The sequence below is a fragment of the Hyla sarda genome, chromosome 4 (genome assembly GCF_029499605.1).
Source record: "Hyla sarda isolate aHylSar1 chromosome 4, aHylSar1.hap1, whole genome shotgun sequence".
NCBI lineage: Eukaryota > Metazoa > Chordata > Amphibia > Anura > Hylidae > Hyla > Hyla sarda.
In genome coordinates, this window is record NC_079192.1 from 19,360,253 (window position 1) to 19,376,203 (window position 15,951).

Sequence of the window (15,951 nt, forward strand, 5' to 3'; positions counted from 1 at the left end):
AGGAAAAGTTCATGCTTAGCACGTTCTCTCCTGACTCAGTGTCATGTGACCAGGACAGATTCATAATGTTAGTGTGTAGGGGCCAACCTGGTCTCATAGTCACAGAGCGGGGAGAGAAGCATCCAGAGGCGCCCTTCTCTCCTTGCTTGTTCTCCTGATCAGTCAGGTCCCTTAAAAGGGGTACTCCGCCCCTAGACATCTTATCCCCTATCCAAAGGATAGGGGAAAAGATGTCTGATCGTGGGGCTCCCGCCGCTGGGGACCCCCACGATCTCTCTTCTGCCCCCGGCATTTGTTTAGAGTGTCGGGTGCAGTTCCAGAGGCTTGTGATGTCATGCTCACGCCTTCTTGTGATGTCATGGCCAGGCCCCCTAAATGCAAGACTTATATTGAGGGGGTGTAGCCATGATGTTACAAGCGGGGCGTGACCGTGACGTTTCAAGCTTCCGCCAGTCATCCTGCAGAGAGCGTTGGACCCCCACGAGTCATCCAGTCCAGCGACGGAGCCCCCCGCGATCAGACATCGTGACCCCAGTCCTTTGGATGTCTAGGGGTAGAGTACCCCTTTTAATAGCGGCCTATTTTGGCCTTCTGGACACAGCCCCATTATTCAAACTCGACATGAATCTTTTCATGCGGTAATGACTTTGTATAATTCCAGGGACGTGTGATGTATTCTGAAGCATTCTTTCATACACAGTCCTGGCGGTCTGGGACAGGTTTCACAATGGTCAATTGTTTCTCCCCCCTCCCCCTTTTGTTATACACTTTCCACCTTTTTTTTTTTTTTTTTTTATTATTCCTTTCCCTCTTTTTGGTGTGGGGGATTTCACTGGGAAAGGGTTTCCCTGGTACAATACCTGTGGCCTTGCTTCCACCTATACAGGGACCCTCCTCTTTCCTGGATAAAAAAATATTAGGGCCTTCATGACCAACTTTTGTAACACTAGGAATGTCCCCCTCTGCCTTGCACATTGATGTCCTTCAATCCCATTTGTACAATGAGCACAGCCCGCTTTGTATACCATACTCTCGATTTCCACATGACGCTATATGGCTTAAGCACTCGATCTGACAAGTTCAACTCTTTCTAGGTTTACCCAAAATTAACACCTGGCATACTTAGACTTACTTAAAGGGGTATACTAGTCTCTACAAACTTATCCCCTATCCACAGGATAGGATATAAGTGCCTGATGACCTCTGACCCCCCCGTGATCTCCAGAACAGGGCCCGAGTCTCCCTGCAATGCAGGCATTTTATACTTTGCTAAGAATTCCCTCCTTTCAGTATAAGTTTAAAGGGGTTGTCCAGTGGAAGACTCAACCCGGTTATGGTGTCAAAAAAGTATAATAAAGCAACTTACTAACATGTTATTCGCCATACTTCACAGATCTTCCATTATCAGCTATGCCATCTGCCATGTAAGCTGTGACATCACGTCACCCTCTCTAAAAAGAAGTCTGCCTGCTACATCCCTGTCCCCACCCTCCACATCCACAATTGTGTATTTTGATCGAATTGCTTCTCAGCATAATTTCAAAAACTAACAGGTTGTTAGTATACATTTTGATCAAAAGGTACAAAGCCCACTCGCCACGTCAAGGCCACCTATTTAGAGTGGGTCCCTAACATCCCTAGCATAAAATGGCGTAGCACCGGGCGGCGTCCACCACCGCCGCGACACCAGTGCCCACAGGGAGGAACGACCCACCGGTAGAACGGCCCCCATGCCACTCAAACCAGTCTCCGGGCCGCACCCCCACCCCCACAGACACAGCGCCACGGCAGCAACGGACGCCACACGGCACCACACCAGTGTGAATAAGGTGTAAGGCTCACTTACCATGCTCTCCCAGTCAGACTGGGAGGCTGCTAGAAAATGAAAGGGCCTATTGTAGCTACCTGCTACTCATATAAGGTTGGGCTGAGGGGGTGGGGCGGAGTACAGGCCAAGTGGGAAAAAAAACAAAAAAAGAGGGGATAGAATACACAATATGAATCCAGCTAGAAAAAACTGACATGGGCGCACATCCACAATTTTGTATTTTGATCTAATTGCTTCTCAGCATAATTTCAAAAACGAACAGGACCATAGATGTGAAGAGGGGAGCTCATGTCATTGCTTATTAGATTAGATAAGGCAGCAGGGAGTGTGTTTTTATGGAAACTACTGTGAGTCAGAACGGGCTCCCTGCTGCCTTCTCTACTCATCAATAATGAGTAGTAATAGGAGCTCATATCACTGGTCTTGTCCCATGCTGACAGGAGGGGAAGGGGGAGGAAGGACGGAAGCTGTCTGCATTACAAACCTGTGATGTGATGTCACAGCTTACAAGAGAGAGGGCACACCTGATAAGAAAAAGCTCTGCAGTCTGGTTAATACCTTTTTTATATTAGTAAGTTGCTTTATTATACTTGACACCCTACACAGGTTGTTTCTTTCCATGGACCGACCCTGATCACCAGAATGAAGGGGTCACTGAGCTAGTTTGAACACAGCGCCCACTCCTGACCACCCTGATTCTCTGTGGGAGTGTATCGCGTATAATGAGGCTGATAGAAGCTAATAATGTGTAGCTGGGTTTTAGGTCAGTGGGATGACCGGGTCACATGGATTCAGGCTAGTTGAGCGTTCTCCTAATATATGCTCTCCTTGCCTTCTTTTCTTCCATCACTTGCTGCATAAAGGTTATTTCCTCGTCTCCTGTCCCCGCAGGCTATCTCCCAGCAGGAGATCCAGAAGTCTCAGCAGTTACAGCTGGCCCTCGCCGCCCTGCAGGGAGATGTCATGCGCTTAGAGCGTGAACTGCAGACATCGCACAGGGAAAGAGACACTCTGCAGATGGAGCTCAACCTAGAGAAGGTAATGGCCTACTACAATACTTTGGGTTGTCAGCGTGTTCTGGAGCATCTATGGCAGTGTTTCCCAACCGGTGTGCCTCCAGCTGTTGTGAAACTACAACTCCCAGCATGCCTGGACAGCCAATGGCTGTCCGGGCATACTGGGAATTGTAGTTTTGCAACAGCTGGAGGCCCTCTGATCGGGAAACACTGATCTATTGCCATACATGACATTCTTCTTAGTGGCTATATGCCAGGTTAATGGGGTACTCCGGTGGAAAACATATATATATATATATATATATATATATATATATATATATATATGATTTTTTTTTTTTTTTTATCAACTGGTGCCAGAAAGTTAAACAGATTTGTAAATACTTCTATTTAATCCTTTCAGTACTTATCAGCTGCTGTATACTACAGAGAAAGTATTTGAATTTCTTTTCAGTCTGCCACAGTGCTCTCTGCTGACACCTCTGTCCATGTCAGGAACTGTCCAGAGCAGGATAGGTTTGCTGTGGGGATTTGCTCCTACTCTGGACAGTTCTTAAAATGGACAGAGGTGTCAGCAGAGAGCACTGTTGTCCGACTGGAAAGAATTTCCTGTGGAGCATACAGCAGCTCATAAGTACTGGAAGGATTAAGATTTTGTAAATAGAAGTAATTGACAAATCTGTTTAACTCTCTGCCATCGGTTGATTTAAAAATAAATGTTTTCCAGTGGAGTACCCCTTTAAACAGATTTGTAAATACTTCTATTTAATCCTTCCAGTACTTATCAGCTGCTGTATACTACAGAGGAAGTTCTTTTCTATTTGAATTAATTTTCTATCTGACCACAGTGCTCTCTGCTGACACCTCTGTCCATGTCAGGAACTGTTTAGAGCAGGAACAATTCCCCATAGCAAACCTCTCCTGCTCTAGACAGTTCCTGACATGGATGGAGATGTCAGCAGAGAGCACTGTGGTCAGACAGAAAAGAAATTCAAATAGAAAATAACTTCCTCTGTAGTATACAGCAGCTGATAAGTACTGGAAGGATTAAATAGAAGTATTAACAAATCTGTTTAAAGGGGTACTCCACTGGAAAACATTTCTTTTTAAATCAACTGGTGGCAGAAAGTTAAACAGATTTGTAAATTACTTCTATTTAAAAATCTTAATCCTTCCAGTACTTATCAGCTGTTGTATACTACAGAGAACGTTCTTTTCCTTTTGAATTTCTTTCCAGTCTGATCACAGTGCTCTCTGCTGACACCTCTGTCCATTTTAGGAACTGTCCAGAGTAGGAGCAAATCCCCATAGTAATCCTATCCTGCTCTGGACAGTTCCTGACACGGACAGAGGTGTCAGCAGAGAGCACTGTGGTCAGACAGAAGAGAAATTCCTCTGTAGTATACAGCACCTAATAAGTCCTGGAAGGATTAAGATTTTTTAATAGAAGTAATTTAAAAATCTGTTTAACTTTCTGGCACCAGTTGATTAAAAAAAGAATAATAATGTTTTCTACCGGAGTACCCCTTTAAAATCTACAAGTTCTGGTACTTTTTATTACAATTCCATGTAAAGTGCGTACACTAAACACGTCCCCCTCACTTTAACCCTGTGCTTTCTCTTCTGTAGGCGAGGAATGAATCGGAGAAAGTGCGAATTGAAAGTGAGCACAAAATGAGGCTGGAAGAGGTGATCACAGAGAGGTTGGGCGCCCTTCATGAAGAGAGCGCCCAGCACTTGTGCACCGTCAGGGAACATCACAGGTACTGATGGGAGAAATGTGCTGCAGGGTAAAGTCTGCGCTTGTTAGTGATAGAGTTTTATCCTGTGCTTTCTGTGAGTTTCAATCTGCTTTCATAACATCCAGGAAACAACTACTAGAACTGACTTCTCAACACGAAACTGAACTGTGCAGAGAGATGTCCCAGTTCAAGTCTGAATTACAGGAGCGGGAACGGCGTCACCGAGAGATTGCTATGGACTATGAACTCAAGTGAGTGTGCTGCTCGGTTATATTCTGGCAGGGTCTTCTTGTAGTTCTCTTGGCAGTATCCCTTCTCTGTATCACTCCCATTGCCTTAGGCCTTATCATGCACACTGGCCATCTGCATCCATGCGTTATATTACTGTAACTGGGTCATGCGATCACCAACCTGACCCGCAGAGAAGCACAGTGTTAAATGTGTCAGAGAAAGTGGTCTGTCCTAGGTCAGCTGACTTCCTGTGAACTACATGATGTCGTAATTGCCTATTAGACTCTCCTTGCAGCTTCTATACACCTCCCCTCCCAGCTCTATCTGTATACTGCTGCTATCTCTATAGGGTCAGGATATTTAGTAGTTATACACCCCCCCCTCCACATCTGTATACTGCTGCTATCTCCAAGATATCGCTCCTTTCTTCTCTCCTCTTCTCCTCTCTTCTCTCCTCTTTTCTCTTCTCTCATCTTTCCTCCTCTTCTCTCTTCTTTCCTTTTCTCTCCTCTCTTCTCTTTTTTCCTCTCTCCTCTTCTCTCTCTCTCTCTCTCCTCTTCTCTTTTCTCCTCTATCCTCCTCTCTCTTCTTCTCCCCTCCCAGCTCTATCTGTATACTGCTGCTATCTCTTTAGGGTCAGGATATATAGTAGTTATACACCTCTCCTCCAGATCCGTATACTACTGCTATGTTAACAGTTTAGTCTTCCGGTTGCTGTAGTTTAGCAAGGTGATTAGGTTTGTCTTGATGGGTGACTTGGAGTGATAAGACCCCCCCACCCCCAATCCCCTCTGTGCAAAAGAAATGTAGGCCGCATAAGAAAATAATTTCTATGATAAAATAGAAAACAGTATGGCTGAAAACGAATGCCTTCCACATCTGCTAAAACGGGTGAGCACGAGGCATACACGAGAACCTCTACGTTATTCTCTAATAATAGCCTATGCTACACTATAGAATCAAACGAAATCTAGTTCTTCTATTAGTTAAGCTTCTAACACCCTTTCTCTTTTTTGAAGGCTGTCTCGCTCAGAGGAACGCTGTCAGGAGCTGTCTCGTTCTCTACGCCGGCTGGAGAGTGAGAGAGCAGAAATGTTGTCCCAGCTTCAGGATGTTATGAAGAGTCACTGGAGTCAGGCCCTACGAGTTCTCACGGCCAAGGTCAGGGCCCCTTGTGGAATTGTTTTGTGGTATATATGGAAGGACACTGCTGTATCTCCACCTGTCTCTATTCCACAACTCGTGCTGCTTGGTCAGCCTGTGTGTCTCCTGATATACCTTGTGCGGCTGCGGGGAACCCTGTTGCTTCCTGTTGTGGTTGTGGGGGTCATAATTCACAGCTCCTTTTATTGTGTGCTGTGTTCTCCTTAGTAAGATGGCCGCCGACCATTTGTAACCTAGGCAGGAGGCACAGGCTAAATTAAAGGGGTATTCCGGCTTTATACATCTTATCCCCTATCCAAATTTACAGTAAATTCGATTCGTCACAAACTTCTCGGCTCGGCAGTTGATGAATTATCCTGCATAAATTAGTTCAGCCTTCAGGTGCTCCGGTGGCTGGAAAAGGTGGATACAGTCCTAGGAAAGAGTCTCCCAGGACTGTATCCACCTTTTCCAGCCCACCGGAGCACCTGAAAACTGAACTAATTTATGCAGGAAAAGTCATCAACTGCCGAGCCGAGAAGTTCGTGACGAATCGAATTTACTGTAAATTCGCTCATCTCTAGATAAGATGTATGATCGCAGGGGTCTCACCGCTGGGGACCCCCTCGATCTCGGTGCAGCCCCCGGCATTCTGTGCTGGGCGCTTCCTTCGAGACGGTGATGTGACATCACGGCCATGCCCCCTAGTGATGTCACGCCTCACCCCTCCATTCATGTCTATGGGAGGGGGCGTGACAACCGTCACGCCCCCTCCCATAGACATGAATGGAGTGGTGTGGTGTGATGTCACTAGGGGGCATGGCTATCACGCCCCCTCCCATAGACATGAATGGAGTGGTGTGGTGTGATGTCACTAGGGGGCGCGGCTATCACGCCCCCTCCCATAGACATGAATGGAGTGGTGTGGTGTGATGTCACTAGGGGGCATGGCTATCACGCCCCCTCCCATAGACATGAATGGAGTGGTGTGATGTCACTAGGGGGCATGGCTATCACGCCCCCTCCCATAGACATGAATGGAGTGGTGTGGTGTGATGTCACTAGGGGCGTGGCTATCACCCCCCCCCCCCCTCCCATAGACATGAATGGAGTGGTGTGGTGTGATGTCACTAGGGGGCATGGCTATCACGCCCCCTCCCATAGACATGAATGGAGTGGTGTGGTGTGATGTCACTAGGGGCGTGGCTACCACCCCCCCCCCTTCCATAGACATGAATGGAGGGGCGTGGCTGTGGCATAATGTCCCCGTCTCGGAGGAAGCGCCCAGCACAGAATGCGGGGATCCCCAGTGGATAGGGGATAAGCAGAATGCGGGGATCCCCAGTCCTTTGGATAGGGGATAAGCTGTATAAAGCCAGTATACCCCTTTAATAGGACCTAAATAGGTACCCTTCCACTAGCAGCTTTGTTGAACCAAACATTTTTGTTTGACTTCAAAATATTTTACATTATTTTATGTCCCTTTTTTTTTTTTGAGGCTGTAACCTGTTTTTTTTTATCACTGCATAGGTTCCATCTGAGAGCTCCTCAATCGCTATACCTCATCAGCAGACAGAGACTTCTGAACAGTGGGCATCCCAGATAACCAGAGACGGTGTCTATGGTGAGGAGACCAGTATCGGTGCAAGGAAAGGGATAGTTGGAGGCGACAACCATACCGGGGTCACTAGCCAGCATGCGAAAGAAAGTATCGGCACCCAAAAAGAGACTGATGGACATGTGCAGAGGAGCGGCCTTCAGACCATTGCCAGCGGCAGCCAACATGTTGAAGATAGTCAGGGGAACAGACCGTCCGGCAGAAGAAATCTCATGGATAGCAGTGGCTCAGACTTGATTAACTTCAGCCGAATTATGGATGAAAGAAGCCAAAGCATCACTGGGTCAGGTTCTGTAAAGGAACCAAGCCTGAGATTTATGGGAGATGGAGCACACATGAGTAACATGGCTGTCATGGGTAACAAAACTGCTGTACAAGATACCCCTAGTGATACCCAGCTGAGTGCCAGTATCGGCCAGGTAGGCAAAGTCCCAGGAACAGCAGATACTTCCAGTCTCTTCAGTAAAGACGTCTTAAAGACCGACGACCTCCAAACCCTCCAGGAAATTATTGCTAGTGAGGCGATAAGGAAATATATTGCTAGAGAACTCCATGGTCAGTCAATGGGGGAGAAAAGCCAAACCTTGTTCTACCCGGAGTTGACCAGCTTAAATATTGGGACTGCTAAAAGCAAGAACACCAGCGGTCAATCTGAGACACTTGCACCAAGAGATGGTAGTGGCCACCAAAAACATGAAATCCAGTCATCGGTGGGAAGAAGCCAACAGACGTCATTTTCAGAGAAGAACATCTTCGGCAGTGTTGGCAATGGCCAATTCTGGAGCTCTGGTGCCTCTTTTACTAGTGGTAATGGCCAACCTCCAAACCTAAGAAGCTATAATACAGTCCAAAGCCATAACTACGACCATAACCAAAGCCATAACCACGATCAGAGCGGTACCAATTGGACCCCGGCTGGTGGAGGTAGTCACTTAAAGGAATCTGGTAACCCTGTTCCTCACCCTAATCTAGGTCAGGCTCCTTTATCTGTCCCTAACCTTAGTCCTATATCTAAGGTCCCTGTTCAAGGACACGGCCGTGAGTACAGAATCCCCTCTGCATATCGTGAGAACCCAGTAAGTGGTCACCAACCAAGTCACTCGGTCACCAACCGAGCCACTGAGCCTGAAGAAAGTTTCTACCCAATGCAAGTGGAAGAACTGAGTCACAGCTTCAGCAGCCATCATGGCTTTCTCCCACTGGAGCCACATCCAGACCGCACAATGTCTGCGATCGGTGAGTATGATCCTACGATGCAGGCTCTATCTATCTCATTTTTTCTGTATATAGCTGAGGTAAGGCTGCATTCACACCACGTTTTTGCAGTACAGTTCCCGTATACGTTTTTAATGTGAAAACCGTACGGAACTGTATTGAAAACCGTATGCCAAACGTTGCATCCTTTTTGCGTCTTGTATGGAATTTTTCCTGTACCTAAAACCGTAGCCTATTACGGTTTTTCGTCAGGGTAAAAACCGTATTAACCCCTTAAGAACAGAACGTTTTACCGTTTTTGCACTTTCATTTTTTCCTCCTTACATTTAAAAAATCGTAAGTCTTTCAATTTTGCCCCTAAAAATCCATATGATTGCTTATTTTTTGCGCCACCAATTCTACTTTGCAGTGACATTAGTCATTTTACCCAAAAATCTACGACAAAACGGAAAAAAATAATTGTGCGACAAAATGGAAGAAAAAACGCCATTTCGTAACTTTTAAGGGCTTCCGTTTCTATGCAATACATTTTTTCGGTAAAAATTACACCTGATATTTATTATGTAGGTCCATACGGTTAAAATGATCCCCTACTTATATAGGTTGGATTTTGTCGTACTTCTGGAAAAAATCATAACTACATGCAGGAATATTAATACGTTTAAAATTGTCATCTTCTGACCCCCTATAACTTTTTTAATTTTTTACGTATGGGGCGGTATGAGGGCTCATTTTTTGCACCGTGATCTGATGTTTTTATTGGTTATTTTTTTGATCTGACTTTTTGATCGCTTTTTATTCTTTCTTTATTATTATTATGGTATAAAAAGTGACCAAAAATACACTATTTGGGAATTGGGAATTTTTTTGCGCGTACGCCATTGACCATGCGGTTTAATTAACAATATATTTTTATAGTTCGGACGTTTACGCACGTGGCGATACCACATATGTTTATTTTTATTTACACTGTTTTTTTTTTTTTTTTTATGGGAAAAGGGGGGTGATTCAAACTTTTATTAGGGAAGGGGTTAAATGATCTTTTTTAACTTTTTTTTTGCAGTGTTACAGCTCCCATAGGGACCTATAACACTACACACTGATCTCTTATACTGATCAGTATTATCCCATAGGGACCTATAACACTGCACACACTGATCTCTTATACTGATCATTGTTATCCCATAGGGACCTATAACACTGCACACACTGATCTCTTATACTGATCATTGTTATCCCATAGGGACCTATAACACTGCACACACTGATCTCTTATACTGATCATTATTATCCCATAGGGACCTATAACACTGCACACACTGATCTTTCACATTGATCATTATTATCCCATAGGGACCTATAACACTGCACACACTGATCTCTTATACTGATCATTGTTATCCCATAGGGACCTATAACACTGCACACACTGATCTTTCACATTGATCATTATTATCCCATAGGGACCTATAACACTGCACACACTGATCTCTTATACTGATCATTATTATCCCATAGGGACCTATAACACTGCACACACTGATCTCTTATACCGATCATTGTTATCCCATAGGGACCTATAACACTGCACACACTGATCTTTCACATTGATCATTATTATCCCATAGGGGGCTATAACATGCAGTACATTGATTCAATACACTGATCACTGCCATTGCATTGCATTGATCAGTGTTATCAACGGTTGATTGCTCAAGCCTGAATTTCAGGCTTGGAGCAATCAATTGCCGATCGGACACGCAGGAGGCAGGTAAGGCACCCTTCTGCTCCGTCCTAGCTGATCGGGACATAGCGATTTTATCGTGATGGTCCCGATCAGCCCGACTGAGCAGCCAGGAAGCTTTCACTTTAGATGCGGCGATCAACTTTGATCGCCGCATCTGAAGAGTTAATGCCGGACATCTGTCAGAACGGCAACATCCAGCATTAGCCACGGGTCCTGGCTGCTGATAGCAGCCGGGACTGTGAGGGTATGATGCGAGGCTCCTGATCTCGCTTCATAACCCTCCTGTGCCGCAGCGCCGTATAATCACAGCGTTTTGCGGCAAGGGATTAAACCATATACGTTTTTTTTTTTTTTTAACATGATAGTCAATGGGAACCGTACAGAACCGTATGTGCGTACGGTTCCATCCGGTTTGCACCATACGGTTTTTGACTTTGCGCTGTGTTTTTTTTCTTGGAATTTCAATCAAACAAGTGAAACTTTATTCATAATGGAGTGAAAAGTTAAAAACGTATACTTTTTCTTTCTTTAAAAAACGGATGCAACCGGACATCATTTTTCAAACCGTATACGGGTTAAAACTTGTACACACGTCTTGATACAGTTTAGTCCGGTTTTTGAGGAATCCGTTTTTTCATCAAAAACCTGATACAGGAACTGTATTGCAAAAACGTGGTGTGAACCCGGCCTTACTGAAATGGGCCCCAACACCCCAGGAGCGTATAAAGACTAAGTAATGCCAATGGTATTTCAGTCCCCTAGGCCAGTGGTCTCCAACCTGCGGAACTCCAGATGTTGCAAAACTACAACTCCCAGCATGCCGGACAGCCAACGGCTGTCCGGGCATGCTGGGAGTTATAGTTTTGCAACATCTGGAGGTCCGCAGGTTGGAGACCAATGCTCTAGGCTATATATATATATATATATATATATATATATATAGACAATATTAAGAAAATAACAAGATATGTGTGTGAGTAAGCAGTATAGGGAATCAAGATCAAGAAAGATGGTTATAGTTCTATTCTCAAAAGCTATAGGAGGGGATTACCATAAATAGGTGCAATAAATGCACAAGCCGCAGTACAATATTGTAGGAAAAGAGAGAAGGATGCACTCACCACTAGGCTGCCGGTAAAAAAGTGCTTTATTCGGACATTACTTCAGAGCGTGGAGGACAGGGTGGTACAGGACGCCAAACACAGACAGGTAACACCCGTTTCACCCGCGCATGCGGGCTTCTTCAGATGCGGGCTTCTTGTTACCTGTCCATGTTTGGCGTCCTGCACCCCCTGTCCTCCACGCTCTGAAGTAATGTCCGAATAAAGCACTTTTTTACCGGCAGCCTAGTGGTGAGTGCATCCTTCTCTCTTTTCCTACATCATTTACAAATCTGTTTAACTTTCTGGGGCCAGTTGAGATATACCCCTGGAATACCCCTTTAAGACTTTTGTTAGTTCAGTATATTATGACATCACAGTCTTTGCCATTAGAGACGCTACAGGTTTTCAGGACATGGCAAATCCAGGCTAAGCAGAGAGAGAGGATTTGCTGGGGGATGGAAGCGCAGCCACAGTAAAGTCTTCTGACCAGCATCCTATATATTACATTCGGGGGTGGGGATCCTCTCTAATTTATTCACGTGTCATACTGTAAGCCCTGGAAACAGAAAATAACATCTCCCAAAAATATTTTCATTTATTAAAGGGGTTATACTATTGTGTAGTATTAAAAACCTCTACTCACCCACAGCACTCTACCGGCGCCTCCGGTGTTCTGCTCCTGCATATTGCTGGCCGCAGCGGTGTTCACCTTGGCCAGTGATTGGCTGAGCAGCAGTTTGTTACTTTGATACTTAACCCCTCAATATGTCACGCCCCCTCCCATAGACTTGCATTGAGGGGGCGGGGCGTGACATCACATGGGGGCGGGGGCGTGACGTCACAATCTTCCATCTCCGTGGTCGGGAGCCAGACCCTCCAGCGCTTCCAGAGCAGTAACAAGTGGGTGCCGCATGCTATATTGCGAGACCCCCGCGATCAGACATCTTATCCCCTATCCTTTGGATAGGGGATAAAATGTCTAAGGGTGGAGTACCCCTTTAACTTTCTGGTGCCAGTTGATATGAATTTTTTTTTTTTTTTTTTTCCACCGGAGTACCCCAGGCAGTTCCCAATTGGGGATGTCATGCTTCACCTATTTCTGTTTGCGGAATGTTCTTAGTACACCATGCCGCGCGCCTTTTGGCTAGGAACAAGTTAATCCATAGGACTGTAGGTAAATGATTTATTAACCAGGCACGGCAGGGAGTCGGGATAATGAGCAGAGACATCTGCAGGGGGGTTTATTGCATCATTGGGGTGGGGGTGGGGCAGAATAAAAGATCAGTCTGTTCATGTATCTATCATGGTTTCTCCTCCCTCAGGGTCCACAGCTCTCCCCCAAACTTCCCCAGAGCACCCCTTTCATGAAGAGTCTTCCATAACAGCGAGAGAGACCCCAGCAAACTGGGCAGGAAGTGACCAATCCACCTCAAACCCAGTTCTGCAGTACTACATACGCATGGTGAGCGCCCATTAATGGATGGCAGTCGTGGTGTAGGTCATGGTAAGACGGTAGAGTGCGTCTGTACACGTTATACTTACTCTGCCGTTCCCTGTCACTTTCTTAGTTACTTGATCGCGCACCAGGAGACCCCCTGAATGTTGTAGATGAAGGTCTCTTTCATGGGAACCATGGTAAGTGGATTAGAACAGTAAGAAGAAGGGTTTCTCTTAAATAGGCACTGTGTCATTTGAATTTTTTTTTGCATATATATCGCTATAACAAGCAAATATAAGAAACTTTTGTAATATATTTTATTGGACAAAAATGCTTCTTTCTCCTATTATCAAGCTTCTTCCTTCTCCTGTGAGACTATTCTACTCTAAAAATCTGCTTAGCCTTCTCCTGTGTTTCCAAGACAAGCAATATAGGTCTATGGTGGGGGGAGGAGGGAGCTGAAGACAAGCAATATAAGTCTATAGTGGGGGGAGGAGGAGGTAGCACAAGACAAGTAATATAAGTCTATGGAGGAGGGAGCTTTAGACAAGTGATACAAGTCTATGGAGGAGTGAGGAGAGAACTTAAGACAAGCAATACAAGTTGGAGAAGGGAGCTTGAGGTAAGTAATATTAGTCTGTGGAGGAGGGAGCTCAAGACAAGCAATATAAGTCTATGGTGGGGGGGATGAGGAAGCTCAAGACAAGCAATATTAAGTCTATGGAGGAGAGAGATTTAGACAAGCAATACAAGTCTAAGGAGAAGTGAGGAGAGAACTTAAGACAAGCAATACAAGTCGGGGGGGAGAAGGGAGCTTGAGATAAGCAATATAAGTCGGTGGTGGGGGAAGCTCAAGACAAGCAATACACGTCTATAGAGGAGGGAGCTCAAAACAAGCAATATAAGTCTATGGTGGGGAGGAGGGAGCTCAAGACAAGCATTACAAGTCTATAGAGGAGGGAGCTCAAGACAAGTATTACAAGTCTATAGAGGAGGGAGCTCAAAACAAGCAATATAAGTCTATGGTGGGGAGGAGGGAGCTCAAGACAAGCATTACAAGTCTATAGAGGAGGGAGCTCAAGACAAGCAATACAAGTCTATAGAGGAGGAAGCTCAAGACAAGAAATACAAGTCTATAGAGGAGGGAGCTTTAGACAAGCAATCCAAGTCTATGGAGGGGAGAGGAGGGAGCTCAAGACAAGCAATATAAGTCTATGGTGGGGTAGAGGGAGCTCAAGGCAAGCAATACAAATCTATGGAGGGGAGAGGATGGAACTCAAGACAAGCAATACAAGTCTATGGAGGAAGGAGCTTTAGACAAGCAATACAAGTCTATGAAGGAAGGAGCTTTAGACAAGCAATACAAGTCTATAGAGGAGGGAGAAGAGAACTTAAGACAAGCAATACAACTCTATGGAGGAGGGAACTCTGCTCACCATCTCCCGGAGAACTGCAAATTATAGATGAAGCCTGCAGAGCAGAAATCTTCTTAAAAGTACCATATAAAAGTTCTATATTGGTCAGAAATAGTGCTGCTTCTCATGTACACACCTGGCAGCGTATCCTGAAATATGTGAGGTATAAAAGGAGCATAGACATAGGGGGAGATTTATCAAAAGCTGTGCAGAGGAAAGATGCTGATGGCAACCAATCAGATTGCTTTTTTTCAGAGACCTTTTTAAAAATGAATCACTGCTATGGGCAACTGGTCAACTTTTCCCTCTGCACAGGTATTAATAATTCTCCCCCATAATCTTTCTTTCTTGAGCTTGGGCTGTATAGGCAATGGGGCTTTTTACTATATATCTAATGTGAAGATGGAGCAATGTTACTGTGCGTCACTAATAATTCTCCCTTCTCCCAGATCTGTCCCAGTCTGTACAGAGCAGAGGAGACCATCCCCTCCCCAGGTAATCTTACTCTGTCATGTATAGAGCAGTGGTCTCCAACCTGCGGACCTCCAGATGTTGCAAAACTACAACTTCCAGCATGCCCGGACAGCCAACGGCTGTCCGGGCATGCTGGGAGTTGTAGTTTTGCAACATCTGGAGGTCCGCAGGTTGAAGACCACTGGTATAGAGTAAACTTTTTCAGCTTTATGTGGTTTACATAGTTAGTACGGTTGAAAAAAGACATACGTCCATCCAGTTCAACCAGGGAATTAAGGGGTAGGGGTGTGGCGCGATATTGGGGAAGAGATGGGATTTTATATATCTTCATAAGCATTAATGTTATTTTGTTCCAGGAATGTATCTAATCCTGTTTTAAAGCTGTTAATTGTTCCTGCTGTGACCAGTTCCTGAGGTAGACTGTTCCATAAGTTCACAGTTCTTATGGTAAAGAAGGCGTGTCGCCCCTTGAGACTAAACTTTTTCTTCCCCAGACGGAGGGAGTGCCCCCTCGTCCTTTGGGGGGGGGGTTAACCTGGAACAGTTTTTCTCCATATTTTTTGTATGGGCCATTAATATACTTATATACATTTATCATATCCCCCCTTAAACGTCTCTTCTAAACAATTGTACAGTTTTCTTGTATCCCTTTTATGTGATCTTTTCTTACACATGTCTCTTCAGATCAAATGATAAGGAGCAAGGGGTCTCCACGTGTCCGACCAGTCCCAAGAAGATTCCTGCTAGAGGTTCAGAAGCTGTAAAGAAAGAGGTAAATGTCCAATGGATCCTTAAAGGGGTACTCCGCTGGAAATTAATTATTTATTTTTATTTTTATTTTTTCAAATGAACTGGTGCCAGAAAGTTCAACAGATTTGTAAATTACTTCTATTTAAAAATCTTAATCCTTCCAGTACTTATCAGCTGCTGTATGCTAAACAGGAAGTTCATTTTTTTTTTTTATTTCTTTTCTGTCTGACC

General features: G+C 44.9%; 1 protein-coding gene across 4 annotated transcripts in view; it reads left to right on the forward strand.

Moving 5' to 3' along the window:
• The window catches only part of CNTROB (centrobin, centriole duplication and spindle assembly protein), a 54,210-nt gene that overhangs the window by 31,012 nt on the left and 7,247 nt on the right, over positions 1-15,951 (forward strand). For all 4 annotated transcript variants that reach the window (XM_056570118.1, XM_056570121.1, XM_056570120.1 and 1 more), the window contains 9 exons: positions 2,720-2,866; positions 4,474-4,607; positions 4,712-4,837; positions 5,837-5,978; positions 7,491-8,814; positions 12,966-13,105; positions 13,212-13,278; positions 14,946-14,991; positions 15,655-15,742. In XM_056570118.1, the coding sequence (XP_056426093.1) occupies positions 2,720-2,866; positions 4,474-4,607; positions 4,712-4,837; positions 5,837-5,978; positions 7,491-8,814; positions 12,966-13,105; positions 13,212-13,278; positions 14,946-14,991; positions 15,655-15,742 (2,214 nt within the window). The remainder of the gene's footprint in view (positions 1-2,719; positions 2,867-4,473; positions 4,608-4,711; positions 4,838-5,836; positions 5,979-7,490; positions 8,815-12,965; positions 13,106-13,211; positions 13,279-14,945; positions 14,992-15,654; positions 15,743-15,951) is intronic.